General features: G+C 38.4%; 2 protein-coding genes across 2 annotated transcripts; one reads left to right on the plus strand and one right to left on the minus strand.

Annotated features, from left to right (window-relative positions):
- Positions 1-1,373: 1,373 nt before the first annotated feature.
- LOC118439020 lies at positions 1,374-5,226 on the minus strand. Its single transcript, XM_035860029.1, has 2 exons — positions 4,024-5,226; positions 1,374-3,308 (listed from the first exon to the last, which is right to left on the minus strand). The coding sequence occupies exons 1-2, from the start codon at positions 5,018-5,020 to the stop codon at positions 1,873-1,875; spliced, it is 2,433 nt and encodes an 810-aa protein (XP_035715922.1). The 5' UTR covers positions 5,021-5,226; the 3' UTR covers positions 1,374-1,872.
- A 14,228-nt stretch (positions 5,227-19,454) lies between these two features.
- Positions 19,455-21,357, plus strand: LOC110860083 (xylooligosaccharide oxidase). Its single transcript, XM_022109149.2, has 3 exons — positions 19,455-19,820; positions 19,910-20,745; positions 20,832-21,357. Exons 1-3 carry the CDS (start codon positions 19,512-19,514, stop codon positions 21,244-21,246), a joined length of 1,560 nt encoding a protein of 519 aa, XP_021964841.1. The 5' UTR covers positions 19,455-19,511; the 3' UTR covers positions 21,247-21,357.
- Positions 21,358-21,919: the final 562 nt, after the last annotated feature.

Raw genomic sequence — 21,919 nt, forward strand, 5'->3', positions numbered from 1 at the left:
GATAGATAGATAAGTAGTTTATTCTTCAGATTGATACAGCGGACGCCTTTACACTCAGATAAATAAATTAAACATTTACTCCGGGGCAGTGTGTGCCTTTCTGCTCACAAAAATGGGTGCCTTTTTACTGATTGGGGCGATATCGAACGAATACCTTGCGATAAAATTAAAGTGAAAGTCATTCATCGCGTCTTTTATACTACTCCCAAATATGATATTTAGCCGAAAATGTGATTAATGAAGCTGATGACGATGTAAAAACAACCCTGAAAATATTTGGGGAAAAGTATTCAGCTAATTGGAAGTTTCAATGAAAGCAAGAACCATCCAATACCATTTTTAAAACATGAAATATATTCTGTAATTTCTCTAAAACTTCATAAGCGACAAGAAATCGGTTCCAATCGTCAAAATCGAGCAAAAAGGCATGAAACATCCAAAATCGCATCTAGCTGGCAAACAGGCAAAAGGGCATCGAAAAAGTCAAGAAGGCAAAAATGCATGAATAAATAGCAAAAAGGCTATCTTTTTGCACACACTGCTCCGAAGGCTTCAACTAAAGGTGTCAAACCAACTACCAAAGGTTGATTGTTAACGTGGTGACGAATTTGTCGTTGAATAACCCCGGAACGGTTTGTCGTAGCGGGTCAAAATTTTGAACAGAGGAGCACGTTATCCTAAAATAGTTGTGTGCAAAAATTCAACTCTCTACTTTCAAAAATGCCTCCCCCACAGCCCTCAGAAGTTGAAAGACTCATTTTTACTCTTTCCAAACTCCGTCTAAAAAATTCTGTCTCTGCAGAAATTTTTTGTTTTCAAGTATCCTTTTGTATCCTTTTGGGGATTGTATGGGTATTTCACTATTCGAAGTGATTTTTATCTCCAATCTAGGTTCAAGGGCCTTTGCATCATCTTGGATGAACTCTGCCGTCTTGGAAGACGTTGCGTGATCATGAAAAATCACGTTATTTATTTTTATACCACACAATTTAGGAAAATGTTGTTCTAAAACTGTTTTCAATACACGGCCCACATAATACTTTGCAGGTTCCTTCACTTTTTGGGGGACTATGATAAGTGGGAGGACACCACGACCCGACATTGCACCCATGTATGCTTTACAGTGTATTAATATTAAAGCCCCCTTCGGTGATTGGCCCCGGTCCGGTCGATTTTATTTCAATTTGGTCCACTGTGGCTTCTAATTAAGAAGTAAATACAAATATTTATTTTGCATATGATATCATTTGTTTATTATGATTTTCTATAGGAGGCTAACTTTAAAATTATTACATAAATTGGTAATAGGAGCGAAAATAAAGATAGTATGTGTCCTAGATACATAGTTGTTTAACAATTATTTAGTTATTTTCAATTCCTGAATTATTTTATGTAGCACCTGGAACTAATCTAAATTACGATGAATTTAACGATCAGCAAACCTTGAAGAAGGATTTATTCGTCTAGTTGGGCAAAGGGACGGAATAGCCTTAAGTGAACATCTTCCTGGGATATATGTCAGATGTACATTCTAGGCGTTTTAAAAAGGGGATGCCTTTTTCATCCTAAATATTGAGAATTTTAAAGCAAAATTAATAAAATAAACGCATTTACTGATATCCCTTCTCATCAACTTGTTCCGTCATGCATACATAATCACCAACATTTTAGTGCAAAACTTTGAAGAGAATTTGTGTCTAGTCCCTGGTAGGAGAATCAGGCTTGCAAAATAAAATCCACAATGTAAAAGTACGTCTTCCATATGGGAGACTATAAATTTGGTTTGTCATTATTACTGCTGGTTATATTATGATCTTAATCATTGTTACAATGGATTTCACACTTTATATTTAATATTTGCATGCTGATTGCTTAATTGTTTAAAGTTTTGGGAAACAGAAGTTTATATGTCTTTCTGTCATATGGTAAATTCTCCCCGACATGTTCAATCTGAGCGTGCGTCAGGTTTGGCGTTGTCTTCACAATCTGTATTAAATTGGCGAACTGAAACTCCTCATCCCACCTGGTACTATAGGTTGAATCGTATTTTAAACATGCCAGCAACGTAGCACCCTCCAAGGGCACGGTTATCTTCATTGCGTCCACCCATTGACGATCATCCGTCGCTTCTCGTATAACCCTGATATTTTCGTCTTTACTGTGAGGACCGAGGCAGTATAAGAAAATCTTTGGGCGCGATAAAGCAGGCAGGTTTTTCACGCATTCCTTCATTCCAGTTGTAAATCCGTAAACCTTGCTGAGCTGGAGTCGATTTTCTACAATTTTGTAAATCGAAACGTCACTCCCCTTCGTGGTAGGATCCTCGATTGCCACCACAGCCGAGGTGGGTTCACACAATAGTTTTTTTGTGTAAATTGCATGGGCAAGAATTGCGTCAGACTCTCGCACCAGGATGGCGCGAATTTCTGCAAGTTCTATCGCATTCTTTAGGACATAGTACATCTTCCTGTTGAAGGACGAAAGATGCGAGATGGCGTAGGAGATGAAGGACGATTGTAGTTCGCGTTTCAGTACTTCGTGCAACTTGATGAAGACGTGAGCGAGAATTTCTTCAACTCGTAGTGACCTCATTCCTCCAACGGTCTCGACGTTTCGAAGCTGCTCAATGTGTGGGTGTGTCAAGATTTCTCGCATAGTGATAATGTTGCTGCTTGGGACGTCATGAGGAAAATCAGAGATCAGAACGAGCCCTCCATGGAAGCAGACGAGGTTGCGCTTTGGGCCGTAAATTTGCTTGAATGTTTTAGCTTGTTGGTCGAATGTGGCTGCAGATATCGTGTCCAAGGAGAAGAATACGCCGACAGGAATAATGGGTTGCTTTGCATTGTGCTTAACCACGTTCTGAGTTCTTTGTATTTGATCGGGTTGCACTTGTTTGGAAAAAGAGGGGAGTGACATTGGCGTATTATTTGATCCAGATTCTGTGGCACCTGCTGGTTTTTTGGGGTCAATTTTGAACATGTAGTTAATATTGTTATGTGGGTCGTGTTGATACGTCAAATTTGGCGGCAGTGGGTTTGTTTCCTGCTTGAAATTTCGGATTGGATTGGTTACATTGGTTCGAGGCGTTTCAATGCCATGGTTAAATCTTCTGCTATCCGTTGCCACATTAAGTGCTGATAGACTCTTAGTTCGGTCCAGTTGCGAGGGAGGGCTTTTCAAAACTCTTGGGTCCCGCACTTGTTTTGATTCATAAATCCGGCGAATGAGGTCATCTGCGCTTTCGCTGGAAGGATAAACAGGATTTCTGGAAGGTGGGACATAGGGTGCAAGTCCAAAAGGCAATGCTGCAAGTAATAATAATCTTTTAGAGGTTTAAATGCAATTGGACGTGACATACATGATGTGAGTGGATTTCCATAAATATGATGCATATGTGACGAATGTTTAATGCTATGAATGCGGGTCTAGAAAATGTCCATTTTTGCGTGGCGTATTTTATGATCTAAACTCCCTAAGATTTGTCCCATACCAAATTTCTATTAAAATCTGGCACATTTAGTATATTTTTTTTCCATGTAGTGTTAGCACTTTATATTCCCCTTTTTTCTCCGTAATCATTACGGTGATCGCAGTCGCAAGCATCCAAATGCTGGTTATTAGCAATTAAAAAGGGAACCCCATATGAGAGGCTGAAAACTTCGTCCCCCTTCTACAGAGAACTACTGGAGAACGGGAATGTAGATGGGCAAATATCCATCTACAATATTACTTCGCATCTCTTACTGCACCACAATCACACAACTAGGGTGAAAAGTATGCATATTATTGTATAGCTCTAGTATCCCAGCGTTACAGGGGTGGAGTTTGTTGTACACTCTCTCATATGCAATCCACATTCCCATATGTGTATTATACTATAGATGGTCCCAACTTTTCGGTAGCAACAAACCCTCTCCAACCATTATACTTTTGGCGGCATTGGAGTACTTTTCCGTAAATTGCAGATTCACTCTTCCCGAAATCTGATGGATGAAAACTCGGAAATGTTGTAATGCTTACCTTCGACAAAAGCGTTACCACGATTTTGTCCAGTAATATAGTTCTGTGCAGAATTGACCGGATTTCTCACGGATCTCCAGCCATGAATAATTTTCTCCACCTCATAAACACTCTGATATCTCTCATTGACAGCTTTTTTAGTTAAATTTAGAACAAGTTGCTTAGCATCCTTCCCAATGAGGAGATGGTCATCTCGAACTTGGTCATCAGCTCCATCATTAAGTAGTTTATCAAATCGGATTTGGCACTCACGTGGAGTTAGCAGGGCGACGATCTCCCAAATAATTAGCCCAAGTGAAAATAGGTCGGATTGATAAGAGTATTTCCCAGTTCCGCTGCGCACTTCGGGCGCTGTGTATTGCGTCGTTCCAATACTGGTCTTAGTGAGCGTAGGGTCTTCGTGACCAGGGACGATGCGACATTGGCCAAAATCTCCTATTTTTATTGGGACCTGGAATTCCAGTTTGAACATGACATTGCCAGGCTTCAAGTCACGATGTATGATTTGTCTGCTGTGTAGAAATCCCAACCCTGAAATTAGACCTTGGATAATCTGGACTTGTTTAAGCTGGACAGACATGGATGTCAACTTTGTATCTGGATCACGTATCGATTCCCACAAATTCCTTCCACAGAGCTCCATCTCGATACAGGTCCACCCCAATGTTCTTAACTTGGATGGCAGGTCCTCCCACTTAGCTCTAGTCACGTGTTTGCAATGGATGAAAACCTGCTGTAACTGGGTTGGACTCAGACATTTATTTGACACGGAATTCTTAACGGTGACCAGATTTTCATGCCTGGGAAGTTGTTGGGTTAACGAGGCCTCTCGTTCGCCTTGGACCTTTTTCTTTTCGTCATCCGTTGGGTAAATGAATTTTATGGCGGAAGGGGTTCGGTCCTCTTTCTCAACTTCCAGTACAAATCCGAAGGAACCACTCCCCAGAAAAGATTTGTAGGTGCGGACTCCGTCCAGGAAATCGACGTTGGTTGTCATAATGTTGAAATTATTATTCCCTACTTTAGACCAAATAGTTCTTGGAATTATTTTGTGATGGAGACGGATTTGGTTAGAATAGTGCCGAGGAGGATTGAATTTATGTATAACTGCTTATTTGGAACAAGTTATGTATGTTATCAGGAGTTATGTGACTTGATAAGAGGAGCAAGGATTAGGTGACGGTTGAATTGGAATAACTAAATGAATAAAACTTTAATGGTAAGCGGGTCATACGCCTGTATGCTAAACAGTGGATACTCGAGGCGAATAAATGAAATATGTACAAACAGGCTTAGGTTAAGCTGGAAACTTTACAACAGAGTGAGTACATATGCTTGGGTGCACTTGCGTATTTGTTATCTTGCTGGACAGAATTATCTAACTCGGGCAGACAAGGTTTGCCTGATGATTGATTGGGTTGTGTACGTATGTTGTATATGTTTTATACTATACTCTTAAAAAACTCTCAATTCATTCACATATTTATATATCTGTATGTTGCAAAATTTAGAAATATTGTGCACTTGTGTGACCCTCTATCACTCTGGGAATTTCCAGGGACTCCAGAATATTTATTTATTTTGCAGGTATTTATAATTGGAATCCATATTAAAGATATATCGATGGTCTGAAAATATAAATAATGATGTAAGTTGGAGCTACTGACATTTTTTGCGCATTACGAAAATGCAAAGTATGTATACAATAAAGTTTTAACGTTTGCATGCAGGCTATTACACATAACGTACTTATAGGGACAATTGGTTGAAAAATAATCGAAAAAATATAATGGTGTTCACAGCAGCAGGAAATTGGATTATAATCTATAGTAATTATTTTTATAATTGTCCAATAAGAGATTTTTGGATTATAATCGAATAATCTGTTACCTTGAACACCCTTTATGTTGTGGGCGGTTATAATCAAGAATATATTATAATTCATATAATTGCTTACCTTTCCTAGCCTTAATGTTATTTTGTCTCATTTATTTCAATACAAATATTTATACATATATCAGGAAATATGTATATAAACGGATCCTTCGTCTAATGCCATAAATTCTAAAAAAACAACATAGTAGGTCCTCCGAACGCGACTATCAGTCAAAAACTATGCCTACTAGGTCTTTCATTGACGTGCATATTAATAACAACGGCACCTTCTTATTCAGTGTCTGAATTAAATAAATCCGTCTGTTGTAAACAAATACATAAATATTCCAACATTTATACATACATGCTTTATTTGCGGCATTTATAATTCCTCCCCCACCCGTACCGTGATCGTTTGTATACGTTAGGTCAGACGAAAAAGAAACGCGGTCAATTTGACCAGGGTCGCAGTTAGTTTTGTCCGCAACTACATGCCTAAATACATGAATCTATTCCCATTGCTTTCATGCTTTTCATGAACAAAGTACAGCTTCAGGTACATATTTTGCATTGCATGTATGCGCGTGTGAGAGAGATAGGGCGAGAGTGTGATACTGCTGCATTCACTGGAACAGTGAGTCAGCACATGTGCATGTTATACATACATTTTCTCATGCAATATGGCATGCCATATGCAATTTGATTTTACGTCCCTAGTCTCAACTTCCTCACATATTATGCATCATATTTATATATATTCTTTGTAAGCATTAACATTCACTAATAAACCCCACCGCTCCTACCCCCATGACAATTGCACATATAATAAACGCCGGCATAATCAGCTCCATGGAGACAGGATGTGATTCATGAAATGTCACGGGCTCCCTTACATTCCCAAAGGAATATTGTACCACTTTAAAGTAAATTCTTACACCAGGAATTAATTTTGCATGCCGCAAAACCAGAGCGATCTTATATACATTATCCCACATCCCCGCCAACCCGGACTCACTGAAACGTCCCGCTTCCTTTTTGAAATATGGAAGCAGAAAATTAGTAGGCCCAACTCTATGCTCCACAATGTGGAACGGGGACTCGCCCTTATTTCGCACGATGCGACGGTTCCCCAGAAATTTAAAAATCCACTCAGAATAATCAATTATGCTTTCAGGTATTAATAACGCAATGGTTGGATGACCCCGGGGAGAATTTTCCACAAGAATTTGTCTCACCATCGCATTAATCGAGCCGTTTTGAGTCGACAGTAACTTTTCTTCAAATTTTCGCAGAAATTCGTACAATTTTTTACCCGGTTTTATCCGTTCGCGTAAGTCGGGAAGAATGTAATCCACCAGGTATGATTTATCGGAACGAGTCACAGTATCATAGAATGTATCCCCAGCTACTATCGGAATATCCAATTTGACAAGATCTTCCACCCCACGTGGAGTCGGGGGTGGGAATAGAACCGTCATACAGGAATAAATCGATCCTTGGTAAACGTTCACCATGAGGACAAAATTCCCAAATAGCCAAATCACAACAAGGATTAAGCACACTTTCCTAGAACGATACATCTTTCCACAAGTTTCGCCCACGTTTCCCAGAAATACAAACATTACCGTGATCATCATATGGACCATGGTACTCCACAAAGTCTGCCGGGTGCCCCACCATGTCAAAAATGTGAAGAATCCCGCCACTGAAATTATGCTGAGCAAGATACAAATCCAACTTTCTGGGTCGAACGGGGACACGAAAACTTCCACACTGCTGGCTGGAGATGGAGGGTTGGTCACCGCTAAAAAGTTGATGTGATTGAGAAAAACTTTGTAAAGGCAGTCTTTCGCTCCGGTTGCATTTAGAACTTTACTAGTGGCTAAGCCAAAGCTCCTATCGCCGAAGAAGATCTCATCCTCCCCCTTGTATTGGAGTAAGGTCAAATTATACTTTTCCGCGAAGGTGGCTTCAGCGCAGAACCCGGGCTCGGTCAGGTTCACAAAGCCACGGATGAGTAGCCCACACTTCGCATTCACTGGGTTACTTACGAATAATAATAAGTTATGCATATTCCTATTTATTGCATCCCAAGCGATCTGAATTCCTGGTAGTGATACTACCTTAAGGTCAAAGAAGGTTATGGGGCTACAGGTCAAACACGGGATCAGAACGGGTGAGTTGACATTATTCCCAAGAACAATCAGCTTCGCGGCCCTAATCAGCTTTGCGGCACGCTTGAAATAATCCAAGTTCCTGGGAGAAATTGTGTAACCGAAAATATATTCTTGTCCAAGCACTCGATCAGATTGTCGTATTAAGTATTCACAATTTAATTTGCCTATGATTTCATCGTCATCGATTAAGGGTACGAAAACAGCTTTCGTCAGGGATGACTTATCCGTTACCCGATATCGAAAGTTCTTCAGAATGTTGATTTTCTTGCACGACTCTAATTCAGGTTTCGCTGTACATAGGACGATAATTCGAGTCGGGGTGTAGGTATTCTCGACTCGTATAATGTGAAACTTGGAAAAATGCGCATCTTCTACCGTTTTCGAAATAAACGTTATCTCAGCGTCGAGAAAAATATTACTCCATAGGTTTGTGGACTTGCAAGAAGTGAGGAAGGCGAATGTCAAAAATAATGTCCAGGAAACCCACGACATGATAACTCTAAGCGATAATTGTTTGGATGAAATACATCTACTTCAGAAAAAGTACATAATAGAAGTACATAAATGCCTAATAACGTAATTCCAAATCTTACTACAGGGAAACCAAATCGAAATATAGAGAAAACTTCTAAATAGTTTATAAACTAGCTCTTTTGTTCTGATTCAGCTTCCATCCTTGTGTTTGAAGAATATTCGTGAGCCTTATTCATGAGTGCTTCGAATCTAATTTGCAAATAATTGCGCAGCAGGCAAGCAGCAGAAAACAATGATAAAGAAACAAAACACGGCAAACACGAAATGAATTTTAACAAATAAATTATTCAAGTGCGTTCGCTGTAAAATTCAATACTTTTAAGTACTTTTAACCTCGTGTTCTAAGATCAGCTATTTACATTCGATGTAAATATTTGCTGAACAAATTTTGCCTGAATTTGCATGACTGCTATAAATCTCATCAAATATTTAAACCTTACCATGTAACGTACATACATTGTACTTTTCCTTCCTCTTCCTCTTCCTCAGGCATGCGCACCTTCATTGTAAAGGAACGTCGTGTGGCAAGATGTCCATTAGCCCCTCTTGGAAGATGAATCTGGGTACCCGCTGCCACATTTTTGGTCTGTTGGGGACCGATTAGGTAGTCAATTTTGCTAACCAAGACAAAAAATAATGTAAACATTGATTTTATTCATTTCGTAAATAGTTACCTTTCACCTTCGCATCGCACATCAATCCCAGGCCAATACAGCCAGGTGTACCTCTGGTCAAATCACCAATATCTACATAAAGAGTTTATGTACAGTATTTAAATGTGTTCATCTTGAAACTATTTAACTGTAGATCTGTAGTTCCCACTACAGTATTTATGCAACTTAGAATCCGATCAAAATTTGTTGATCCGACTTCCAGCGCCTCCAAATCAGCACTTCCAGCGCCTCCAGCGCCTCCAAATCAGAATTGCTGCTCTTTCTCAATTCCTCCGATAATACTTTTCGGGATTTGTGTGGTAGTTTTAACCTGCAATTGCACAGTTAGGATGAGGAAGGACTACAGTGATAACGTATCTGAAGAACCCGATGATCGGGTCATTAGCAACTTGTTCTTTTACTGATGCCGTAGACGTCGACCTCTTAATAATTTTTTTATGGATGAGAAGCAATTTATAAAACATATCCAAGTTTAACAGGAAAATGTGGAAGTCCTTAAGACTTCTGAGAATCCATAGGTTCGGTTAGGAAGAATTCGAAGCCATTGGCGCCTAAACACATTACGGAATGTACTATTTGCTTATTATTGGCATAATGCATTTCGACGTTCACGTTTTCTATCCCCAGTACCAAAATAAGAAAACCTAAGTTCATGAGTTAAATAGTGCGAACTTTGTTATTGAGACGGATATGTATGTACATATTTAACACCAATTTCATCGTCAATTCGATGAGCTTACTCATTAGTAAGCACATAAATATGAACAAATATATTCTTAATGCTAAACGAAATATGTAGTGATACACTATTTTCTCTACGTAATGTAAACCAATAAAGTTTTGATCAAATTTTCTCCATTCGTCTCATACATCCAGACAACCCCCGATGTCGCAAACAGAATTGCACACAATTCTAAAATAGATTTTAACACGTCCACCACCACAGGTTTCACCTCGTCTTGATGAAACACAGTTGGCGACTCTCTCCAGTCCGCCATTAGTTTGGCAAATAATATGGCCACATGTTTCTTTCCAACTTTACCCGTCACCAACAGCTGTGCGTTCCACCTAACCAACGTGTCCCACCTTTCGAACATCCCACTCTCCTCAAGCTGTCGAACCAATGTAACGATCCTCACGTGGAAAAAGTTCCGTAAGGCGGGATGACATTCAAATTGCGAGAACGGAGTGTCAAACCCTGTTCCATCAGATTTCGCCACGATGAACTTGCTCACAGTTTTTGCATCTATTAATCGCATAAGCCCCGTCAGCAGGGCGAGATCACTGGGTTTATTCATAATTGCAAAGCTCGACTTAGTCGACATGGTTACATTTTGGCTAGATACATCACGCAAGTAAGATATGTTCGACGCCAATACGTCAAAGTCCCGACGTGGAGACATTACATAGAACAAATTTTTATCCAACTCGGTCAACAGTTTTTTGTTCCTTACGACCTTGACAAGTTCCGGGATCAGGTCTTCCTTCAAAATCGAAGAATCTCGGTAATCTACTTGCACTCGTGAATAAGTGTTTGTCATTATGGGTAGATTCGACTCCACCAAGGCCTCCAAGTCCGTAGGAACCTCAGGAATTAAAGGGACCGCAAGGAAGGTAAAGATAGAACCCTGATACACGTTTGCCATAAGGATGTAGCACGAGAAAAACCATACCGGCAGTAAAACTGACCCTGCCGTAATCTCCGGGACACCAAAAACTTTCAACACATTACCTCCAACTTGCCCCAAGTGAATGCTTATCAGGTTAAGGAAATTGTTGACAACTTTCATCCCCCAATTCCTCTTATCTTTTAGGAGAACCTGTATCACTTGGAGGACAGCCGTCTTGGCAAGGCTTGAGAGTAACAGGAGAACCCACATGGGGCCATCCAACGGGGCGGAGAAAGACTTCAGTCCCTCCATCGGCCCAGGTCGATTGATTACTACGACGAACGAGAAGTGCCTCCAGATAACGAAGGAAGCCCAGTAGCCGTTACTCGAGAGGAATTCATGTGCTTTGGGATTAACCATCCATCTGAAAAATATGGCACCCATCCGATCATGGGGAAAAGGGCGAGGTACACGTCTCACATACGGGGTGTAGAGTAAGGTGGCGTTGAACTTTTTTCGCATCTCCGGCACAGAGCAAACCCCCGCATTGCAACCATTAATAAAATTTCTTAGCTTGAGAGAGCACGTTTCCTCTCCGTCGCCAGTATCCGACTCGAGATAGTGTTTTCGGAGATCTTTCGTATTCCAGCTATCCCAAATTACATCAATGTCGTGGAGGATGTTTGTGCCGTTTGTAGCATTGTATGAGACAAAAGATCGACATGGGATACAATAAACACGCAGCTCTTGAGGATGTTCTGTACCAAATTTGACTGCTTTTGCGGTAGTTACAATTTCAGGGTAGCGTGCAAAAGTGTTTGTAGGAACGTGGGAGTGTAAAAATAAATATGCGGGATTGTTTGACTGTAGGCTAGAGATGTGCAGGGCAGGCATTTTTCTTTGCCCGCCCTACCCTATACCCTACTTGGCCCAGCCCTACCCTACCCTACCCTATAGGGTAGGGTAAAATTGAAACCCGGCCCTGCCCTACCCTGGAAAAATAAAGCCCGCCCTACCCCTACCCTAGATTTTCTTAATCAATAAAAACCCTACCCTACCCTATAGGGCTTCGGGCCCTGGCCCTATTCATAATTGTTTATGTAAATCATTTAAAGCAACTAATAATATTAATATATTATTAGTTCGCAATTATGACGATTAAAAAATTATAATGACATTAAAACTTCAAAAATGGTCTAGTAATTTTGTAAATCAAAGTTAATTTCGTTTCCACCGGATAAAAATGAAGTTCTTGGCTCTTGTACTCCTTTGGTTGAACAATTCTTATATCTATGGAATGTGACGCAAGAAATTTTGACAGTCTTTTTGCAAGTTTCCAAATTTTGTGTCGCCACACCAGTAACAGATATCAACATGGAGTAGTCAATATCCAAAGTATGATCATTTTTAAATACTTGTAACACAAGTGAATTAATACACCAGAAAGATGACAAGATTGTCCCGCGTCTCATTTCTAATGGCCTGCTCGATGGTTGACTGCGTTATTGTAAAGCAGAAAAGCCCTACCCTGCCCTACAGCATATTGGCGTACATACAAAAAGCCCGCCCGGCCCTATACCCTACTTAAAAAAGCCCTACCCTACCCTTAAAAATTCAGGGTAATAAAAGCCCGCCCGCCCAAAGCCCTATAGGGTAGGGTAGGGTTTTTTTAGGGTATACCCTGCCCTATGCACATCTCTACTGTAGCCATGATTTCAAAAATTCGTCTGCATAGAGATGATACGATGAGGATTTAGTATGCGTGTTAACTTGCCAAATCATGGTGGTTTTTCTACTTCCTTTGATTTTCATTTTTGCAAGCGAGCTGTCCTCATAGGAGGACGTGGTTGAAACCTCGCGTACATAGGTTTCCTTCATGACGACCTTGTCGGAAGGGAAGGTCAGCACGCTGTACCGAATTTGGTCATTATTTTGTATGACCAGATCAAAGTACGATGTCCAACTAATACCCAGCCTTAACTCTCGGTCTGTTATGACGAATACCTGGTCGAAATCTTTAAACAAATTCGTCACACTCCAAACAATAGTGTTTGATGAAGCCGGAGTCTGTGCAGTGCGACAAGGTGGGAATTTGAGCTATTAAAAGTAGCTGAAAATTTGGATAAATGTGAGAAGCTGCCATGACAAGAGACCTGAATAAATTCGCATTAGCACTTGGCTCAGGCAAATGCTAAACATCACATCACGATGTGTTGTGTGCAAATATGCAAATATGTGGGTACATTTATTTGTTAGCCAGCCTAGAGGTGAAATGGATTACCAAAACGAAAAATCCATCCAATCCAAAATCCATTTGGATTTATCCAATCCATCCAATCCATCCAATCCATTTTTAATTTCTTCGTAAAAAATCCATCCAATCCATAATCCATTTGGATTTATCCAATCCATCCAATCTATTCGAAATTTTGTAAAAAAAATATCCAATCCAATCCATAACTTTCAAACCATTAAAAATCCAATCCAATTCAAACCAAAAACAAAAAATCTATATTATCCAGCACTAGTTTTAAATTAAACCAATAGAATCCAGTGTAAAAACATGGATGTAATATTTACAAAATCAGCAAAACTATATTTAAAAAAATACTACCATGATATACACACCTATTGTTAAATTTCGTTATATTTTTAATATAACAAAACCAGTTTATACGACCGCCAATCGACAGGCAAAAACTAGATGCCAACATTAGTGAATTTGGCTGTCCTTTCAAATGCCAATACATATGTTACCGACCAAACCAGCAATACACCCGCCTGCTTTAAGTTAAAAATATACGTAGATAAATAAACAGATTTTAGAATATTTAGAATGACATAGCGTCCTGGTTATGATTTCTATACAGAAAGTCACAGTGAAAATTCATAATTTTTCCACAATCGAAAATCCATCCAATCCAATCCATATCCATGGATTGGATTGGATTCCAAATGGATTGGATAAAATGGATATCCATTTCACCTCTAAGCCAGCCTTGTACACATTTTAAAAATATTATTCGTTGTGGGCCTCTGTTCCAATTAAACATGGCACATGACGGAAATAAGTACTTGAGATTAATTGGACCCAGGAAAGTAAGTAAGAAGTATTTACATGTGTTTATGGGATTGCACAGTCATCCTATCAATGTTTGTATATACAGTATGTAACAAAAGTATAGCTACGATGACATATTTTTTATCTCGACATGATGCCGTAATATTTCAACTTTGAAACTCCGTACAAAAATGTCAAAACTATCTGCCGACAATTTCCTCGTCGCCGATTTTTAATGTCGCAGATAGGTCAAAGGCCAGGATTATTTTTCTAAAAAAATTTGAGGCGTCGAAAAAAAAACTTCGTGGATAATTTTTTTTGAACTTTGCAATATTTTTTACTGGATGCGGCATGCGTTTTGAAGAATAATGAGCTTTGGTCGGACCGTGTACGATTTTTTTGGCGCCCACAGGAATTTTTCGCCCAGGACAGGTTGGAGGTCTAAAATCGCCGCCTTGGCGAAAAAAAAATCGTACACGGTCCGACCAAAGCTCATTATACTTCAAAACGCATGCCGCATCCAGTAAAAAATATTGCAAAGTTCAAAAAAAATTATCCACGAAGTTTTTTTTTCGACGCCTCAAATTTTTTTAGAAAAATAATCCTGGCCTTTGACCTATCTGCGACATTAAAAATCGGCGACGAGGAAATTGTCGGCAGATAGTTTTGACATTTTTGTACGGAGTTTCAAAGTTGAAATATTACGGCATCATGTCGAGATAAAAAATATGTCATCGTAGCTATACTTTTGTTACATACTGTATGTATGTGCATAACAAAAAAAATATGTAATATAATCGATAGAAAAGTGGGCATTTGCATGTTTGAATATATTGCGTGTGTTTATCTTTATATATGTTGTTACGCAAATGATTCACGGATAATGTAAATATATGTAGATGCAAATATACATCAAGTTTTGTACAATGAGAGAAATACATATTCTTAGCCAAAGGTTTCGTTTGGCCAAGCTTTAGTTCATTATATTTCCATGCAAATTCCGAACTCGACTAAATCCAAACCTTTTCCTTCATTTTATGAACTTATCATTGGTTTCTCCCGTTTATTTTGCCACAGCGGGCCAAGTTTTTAGTGTAAATTTTCCTGAACTTCTGTATTCTCAATCAAAAATGCTTAAATACTTACATAGATACGTTAACCTTGTTTTGGAGCTACGTCCAATAAATTATGAACAGCTGCAATATTATAAAATGCAATTTCTTGTGATATGTACAATACATACTGACAAAGATATATGCCGTTGGATCAATGTTCTAACCTTTTTTTACCATTTCGGGTAAAAAAATGTGTAAAAAGCAATTAATTATTTACTAGACGACAAATAGGAATGGAAATACATATCGAAAAAAGGAACCCCGGGTAACTTTATCCTACTCTTCAATGGTTTTTAACGAACCTTTCGTCGGATGAACTACAAATTATGTATGACCCAATTAACGTCTGCACAAAATCGGCAAGGTAAGGTTCCATTTTGGTTGAATAGAATATGTGCATACGTACATATCTGCATCAATGAAGTAAGGTGGACGTCACGGCACTTCATGGGAAAGAGATGGTTTAATGATCCAAAGGAATGTTGCATAATCAGTAACGTAGGGCATTGGGAAAGTTTAATAGCAAATATAATTTCCGTTAGAGTTCCGGATTAATGTTCAGAGGGCGGATATGTATGTATTTCTAACTTTTTCATACCAAACCAGATCGTACTTAAACTTCGTCTACTAACATCCCATCTAAGTACGATCCCAAAAATTCAAACATAGTTTTACATATTTTACATATTTTGGGGTTTTCGTACATATACATATTTTCATACATATTTTCAAGTTTTTTCCTACATACATGCATATATGCATATATCCCTACAGACTTCGAATCTTTTTCTAAATATAAATATTTCAATATATGCTTCGAGTTTTTTATGCAAAAATATTTTTCTTCATTAAGAAATTAAGAATTTCTTAAAATTACATTGTCATGATAATCGGTTGTCAATTCGTGTGAACGATGTGCAAATCCAATTTTCTGCATTTTTCAAGCCAAAAATTACACTAGAAAGTTTCGAAAAGAAACTGGTCTCGCATTTTTCGTCATGAAATAAAGATTCAAATGTAATTCTGACATAATTCACTTATAAGAGTGTTAAAAATTTGAATCATCTCAAATATAAAATATATATAAAGCAGGAAATTTCATTTGCAAGGCCCTATGGCTCAGTGGAACGAGGGTAGGATTGTCACCACGCAGTCACACGTTCGATTCCTCTGGCCGGGAAGCTATTGCTAATCCTACTCGGCTCGGTGTTAGTACGGGGTAGGTGCTGTCTCGTGACAGGGTGAGCCCAGCCATACGGAATGGCAATGTCACTGTGCACAGCCCCTAGCAGAGTCCGTTCTCTGTGGGGATGAGACAACTTGCTACGAAATTATGGCAAGAAGTCGCCATCTGAGGCTGAAAAGCAGAGAAATCTGAGTCCTGGCGATGTAAAACTGAGACATTTTAACATTTTAACATTTAGAAAACATTTTTTATGTGCATATTTTCGAGATTTTTAAGTACATATTGCATACATATTTTGAGGAATTTAAGTACATACATATCCGCCCTTTGTTAATGTTACTAAAGTGTTGACTCAATATTCATTCATTGAAGTGTAAATTCTATTCGCAGAGCACGTACAGTTTACATTTTATATTTAGGAAAACTAAACGACCAGGGATTTACAAATTTGTCTATATCCGAAATCAACAAAAATATTAGTTTTGTCCATACTAGAGATGAAATATCTCCTCAAACTTATGCCCGGCTGGAAGAGATCCAAAAATGACGTAATATACAAAAGTACCTACATACATAATACATTTGTACGTATAATAATCAACCCCAATGTTTATGTTCGCCACAAAATGTGATGGATGAATTTGTGGTATTTTTACTAGCGGTGGTGGATTTTATGTAAATAATACACTTGGTAACGTAATCTTTGTAAAAATGTAACGACTATTCATTTATTTACACTTTTTGACATGTTACATACAAATATTTAATGCATGCAATATTATTATTGTTGATGGGTAAGTTGATATTTTACATTTATTATTAATTTTGATTTAAATTGACAGGCGTGTATGTATTATCCCTGTTCCTTCGCACTTGAGGTAAGCTGAGGTTAATTAAAACACTTTCGTACATATCAGCGTTTGCTTTAGCACGTTGATTTTTTGGACCTGTGTTGGTGATGGTGACCGTTTATATATGTAAGGTCGGACGCGAAGAAACACGGCCTATGGGACCAGTGTCGCAGTTATTTTGGTCCTTCCGAGAATTGACGGTCTTATAACTAAATATGTAATATGCCTAAATCTTTGAACACAGTGGATGTATTTATACTGCATGCACTGGTGTGCGTTAGAGGGAGGGAGGGAATGTGAGACTGCTGCATTTAATGTACATATGTACAGTGAGAGTGAGTCGAGGAAGTTTTCTCATTTCACTTCGTCCTATCCATCATATACATACGATTCGTAACAATACATATGTACATACGCAATTCATGCATACGCTTACATGCGGTCTCAATTTCCTCACATATTACGCATCATATTTATATACATCTTTATAAAGATTAACATTCTAAACACCTGATCGTTTTTTGTCTACACCCTAAATGAGTATGGTCATAAATAATTTCATGTCAGTCATTTTTGCTACATTTATTAAGTTCTTATTATCCTCCTAAGGTTGGACATATGTATATATTTTTATGACGGATAGTTTTAACAAATGTGTACGTATTTTGTAGACACAGATATCGAAATGAGGCTAATTTAATTACACCCAATTAAATTTTATTTGTTAAGATGCTACCAGTAAACATGTAAACCTAACAACTAAAATACCAATATTCCTCAAAAACCAATACGGTAATATTTTATTCTCAATGGCAGATTGATTTTGATTTTAATTTTAACCTTAATTCTAATTTACTTATTTATTTGGTGTAACTTTTTATGCATTTTAGCCTAATGAAGCTAAACTAATAGCGAAAGCGGTCGAATAATTGGTTAATAAAGCAATTCAAAATCCGATCAGTTGGGAATGCCCTTCTTTTAAATTAAATACATTATTCAGAGTCACAAATTTATCAGAAATTGACAAATAAACTATAAGGATTACTCTGTTAAATTTGTAAACGTTTATAACATAATTTTGAACAGCTTTATATCGTTAAAAATATCCCACATACGTATGTACAAACATTCCCAAAAAATTAGATTTACTCTAATCTTGAGTAAATAAGTTTGGAAGAGCTGAGAGAGCTGAAATTTGAAACATACCATTAACCAATGGATTTAAATAGATTGGATTTTTGCCAAAATAATTCAAAAACTTGCTACCAAAATTTGGTACGATGATCGTCGTACTAAGCTTTTCTAACAATGCGATGGTGTGAAGTGTAACCCTCCGATTTGGTTGAAATTTCGAAATTATGTGGTCCATGTCAATACAACCAACGTTTCTTCAGGCAATTCGTGCGATGGTCAGAATTTGGCAAAATTTTTGAGGTCAAAGTTGGAAAATGTGCAATTTTTAGCACGGTAAGAGAATGGAAGTTGATTTTGCTTCCTCCGCCTGGTAAATATCCCCCGTTTTACAACTTTGACCTCAAAAAGTTTGCCAAATTCTGACCATCGCACAAACTGCCTCAAGAAGCATTGTTTGTATTGACATGGGCCACATAATTTAAAAATTTGAACCAAATCGGAGGGTTACACTTCACACCATCGCATTGTAAGTTTCAGTGTCCATGTTACTGCAAAAATGAAATTTTTAAGCAGTTTTACTGCCCACATTACTAATCTTAGTTCACCAACAATACTAACAGAAATTGATTCTTGCTCATTTTATTTATACATATAACCTGCATATCATCATGAAAAGTAAAACAAAACAAGACACATCCAACGTTTTTGTCATACATAACCAGGTGCATTAAAATGAAATCAATTTGATTACCTGGCATGATCTTGTCATCCACATCATTTTCAACACGCATTGACATCATGACACTATAGCAAGTACAACCAGTCATCGTTTATTTTAAGTATTGTGTCGTTTACGTATAAAATCCAATTACACAACACACACTATTTCGGCTCGTGATTTATATCAACCGATAAAACATTTTGCACACGACACCTTAAGAACTTGAACATTCCTTGCTTTGATTAATTGAATGCAAATCGTTCATCATACATATGAGTTACGACTGAATAGCAATATATCACAACACCATGGTTGAATTATTCCAATAAAGATCTTCTCACTTTGGAGCTGCCAAATTATTAATTGTTTATTTTTCTGATAAGTCACTTATACATATGTATGGCTGTCACAATTTAATTAATTACTGTTTGAATGACGTGACATACAATTGATAACATACCAACGAATGAGCATTTATAAATAAGTGCAAGTGCAAAACCATACTATTTGCCAACCTGGGCACCAAGGGAGTCGTTGTCAATCTGTAAAAATGAAGGTTATACAGGCCACTATATTTTTGGTGGGCGTTGTACTTTTTGCTTCGCAAAACTGCCACGCCCTCCAAGCGCGTGGCAAACATGCTTCCAGTCAAGAGATTTTGAGTGTTCTTAAAGACTGCGTCGTTAGCTCAGGATCTAATCCTTCAGACATTGTCGAATATTTAGTTGATGATCTTGCGGTATATACTGAGCTAAATTACCAGTGGAATCTTATCCATGAAAGAAAGTATCCTCTTGGATATTTCACCGTAAGGAATGCCAATGACGTACAAGCTGCCGTTCGCTGCGCAACAGCACAGGTTAGTATTAATATATGTGGTGGCTTTATTGGTTTGTGCAATTTAAAAGTTCCTAATTAATATATCTTTCCACATATTACTATGTTTAGGGAGTGAGGATTGTTGCAAAAGGCGGTGGCCACTCCTACGAAGCATATTCATTTGGAGACACTGGCGCATTTATAGTGGATCTACGACACATGTTTGAAATGTATGTCAGTCCAGATCGTCAATGGTTTAGCATTGGTGCCGGAGCCCTTCTTGGACAAATTGCTTATCCACTTCTCGAACAGTACAACTTATTAACACCCCACGGAACGTGCCCTACCGTTGGTATTACTGGATTGGCAACAGGCGGAGGTTATGGTTATATGTCCAAACTATTTGGTCTCACCACGGATAACATTTTGGAAGTCGAAATGGTAGACGCTGAGGGATCCCTGCTAGTTGTTAACGAGCAGACCTACCCAGACTTGTTTTGGGCCCTTCGTGGAGCAGGGTCAGGTTCCTTTGGGATAATCACAAAGCTTAGTTTCAAGACATACGAGGCACCAGTGTTGGTCACCGCTGGCGAAATTACGTACCCATTAAGCCAGTTCGTCCAGGTCTTTATACAGTGGCAACTTCTCGTTCGGGATTATTTAACTTCTAGAGACATGAACACAAAGTTGGCCATAAAGAACGGTATCCTGATAGTTGAGGCGTTTGATATTCAGGTGTCAGATGACAATGTAGAAGACGCAATAGAACGAGTTCAACACATTCTTAATAAATTCCCCGTTACGTCACTAAACAGCACATCTGTCATTGCTGACAGATATGTCGACTTTATATTCCGCACATCACACCCAAATGATGTTGGAATTGAGGATCCCAGCCAGCTCCCAAATGTTACTAGGAATATGTTTACTAGGCGCAATTTCCATGCAAAATCTTTCTTTGTTAGGTAAGCAAGTTACTAGTTGAAAAACGATGCTGGTCAGCTAATCTGTTTGATAATTTGCAAATTTATCATTTATATTGGATATTTAGTAACCTACTGGAGCTTGCGGATGCCATGGCATTGTACAACCTCCTTCTTGAGACAGTAGAGGATATCAAGGACATCATCATAGAAATGTATGCCTTTGGGGGTGCAATCAACGACAAGACCCCTCTGGACACGTCATTCAACCATAGAAACGGAATCCTATACTTGGTGCAAGCCTTCTACAATGCGCAGGACACCATGAACCCGTCTGAACCCTCGTTGGACTGGCTGGCGAGGTTTTATGAATTGACCAAAGTTAGGTTTCGCCACACACAATCCTATCAGAATTATGCTGATGGAACAATGCCAGATTATTTGGAGCGTTACTATGGTTCCAACCTTGATGGATTAGTACAGATAAAACGCAAATATGACCCCCGAAACATTTTTCATCATCCCCAGTCAATTCCCATATAATTTTACTTTTCACGAAATTTGGTTAAACTAAATTTGTTTTGGTTAGTGTTTTATTTGACAAATGTAATTAAATAAAGTGAAGTGCATTGCCTGAGAACTTGCAACTCGAAATCCATCTCAATCTAACTGCGATTTATGTACATACATAAATATCGTGCAACATGAACTTAATTACACGTTAGTATGTTCTTAGGAAAGTATCCCGAATCAAACCATCCTACGTTCACGAGTAGTCGCGTAGCCATGGAGGGTAGGTGGGCCAAGGACTTGGAAAAAATAAAAATGTGCATAACAAAAACTTACCAAATTCACAACTTCCAATACAAAATTAAAACTCGAAAATTGGTCTAAGAAATGTTTAACAAGGTGTGGCTACTCGCAGTCAAATGCACCGCTTATCCGTCTTAACTTAAACTTAATCCTCAATTGGAATTAAGTTCAAAAATTTAGTTTCTTTGTTGGTTTATATAATAAGAAGTACCTTCAGTTGCCAATCTCATGCCCACCTGGTTGAGGAAAATTAATAACTTTCATTTCCAATTCAATGTTTGAATATGATACATAACTTGCTTAAAAGCATGCATTCCCAGGCCGGGCACCTGGTACAGACTTTGATGACGGGCAGGCTGCCCGGTATCACAATTACACGGAAAATGCATGTAAGCATGTTATC

The sequence above is a fragment of the Folsomia candida genome, unplaced genomic scaffold (genome assembly GCF_002217175.1).
Source record: "Folsomia candida strain VU population unplaced genomic scaffold, ASM221717v1 Fcan01_Sc029, whole genome shotgun sequence".
Lineage (NCBI taxonomy): Eukaryota > Metazoa > Arthropoda > Collembola > Entomobryomorpha > Isotomidae > Folsomia > Folsomia candida.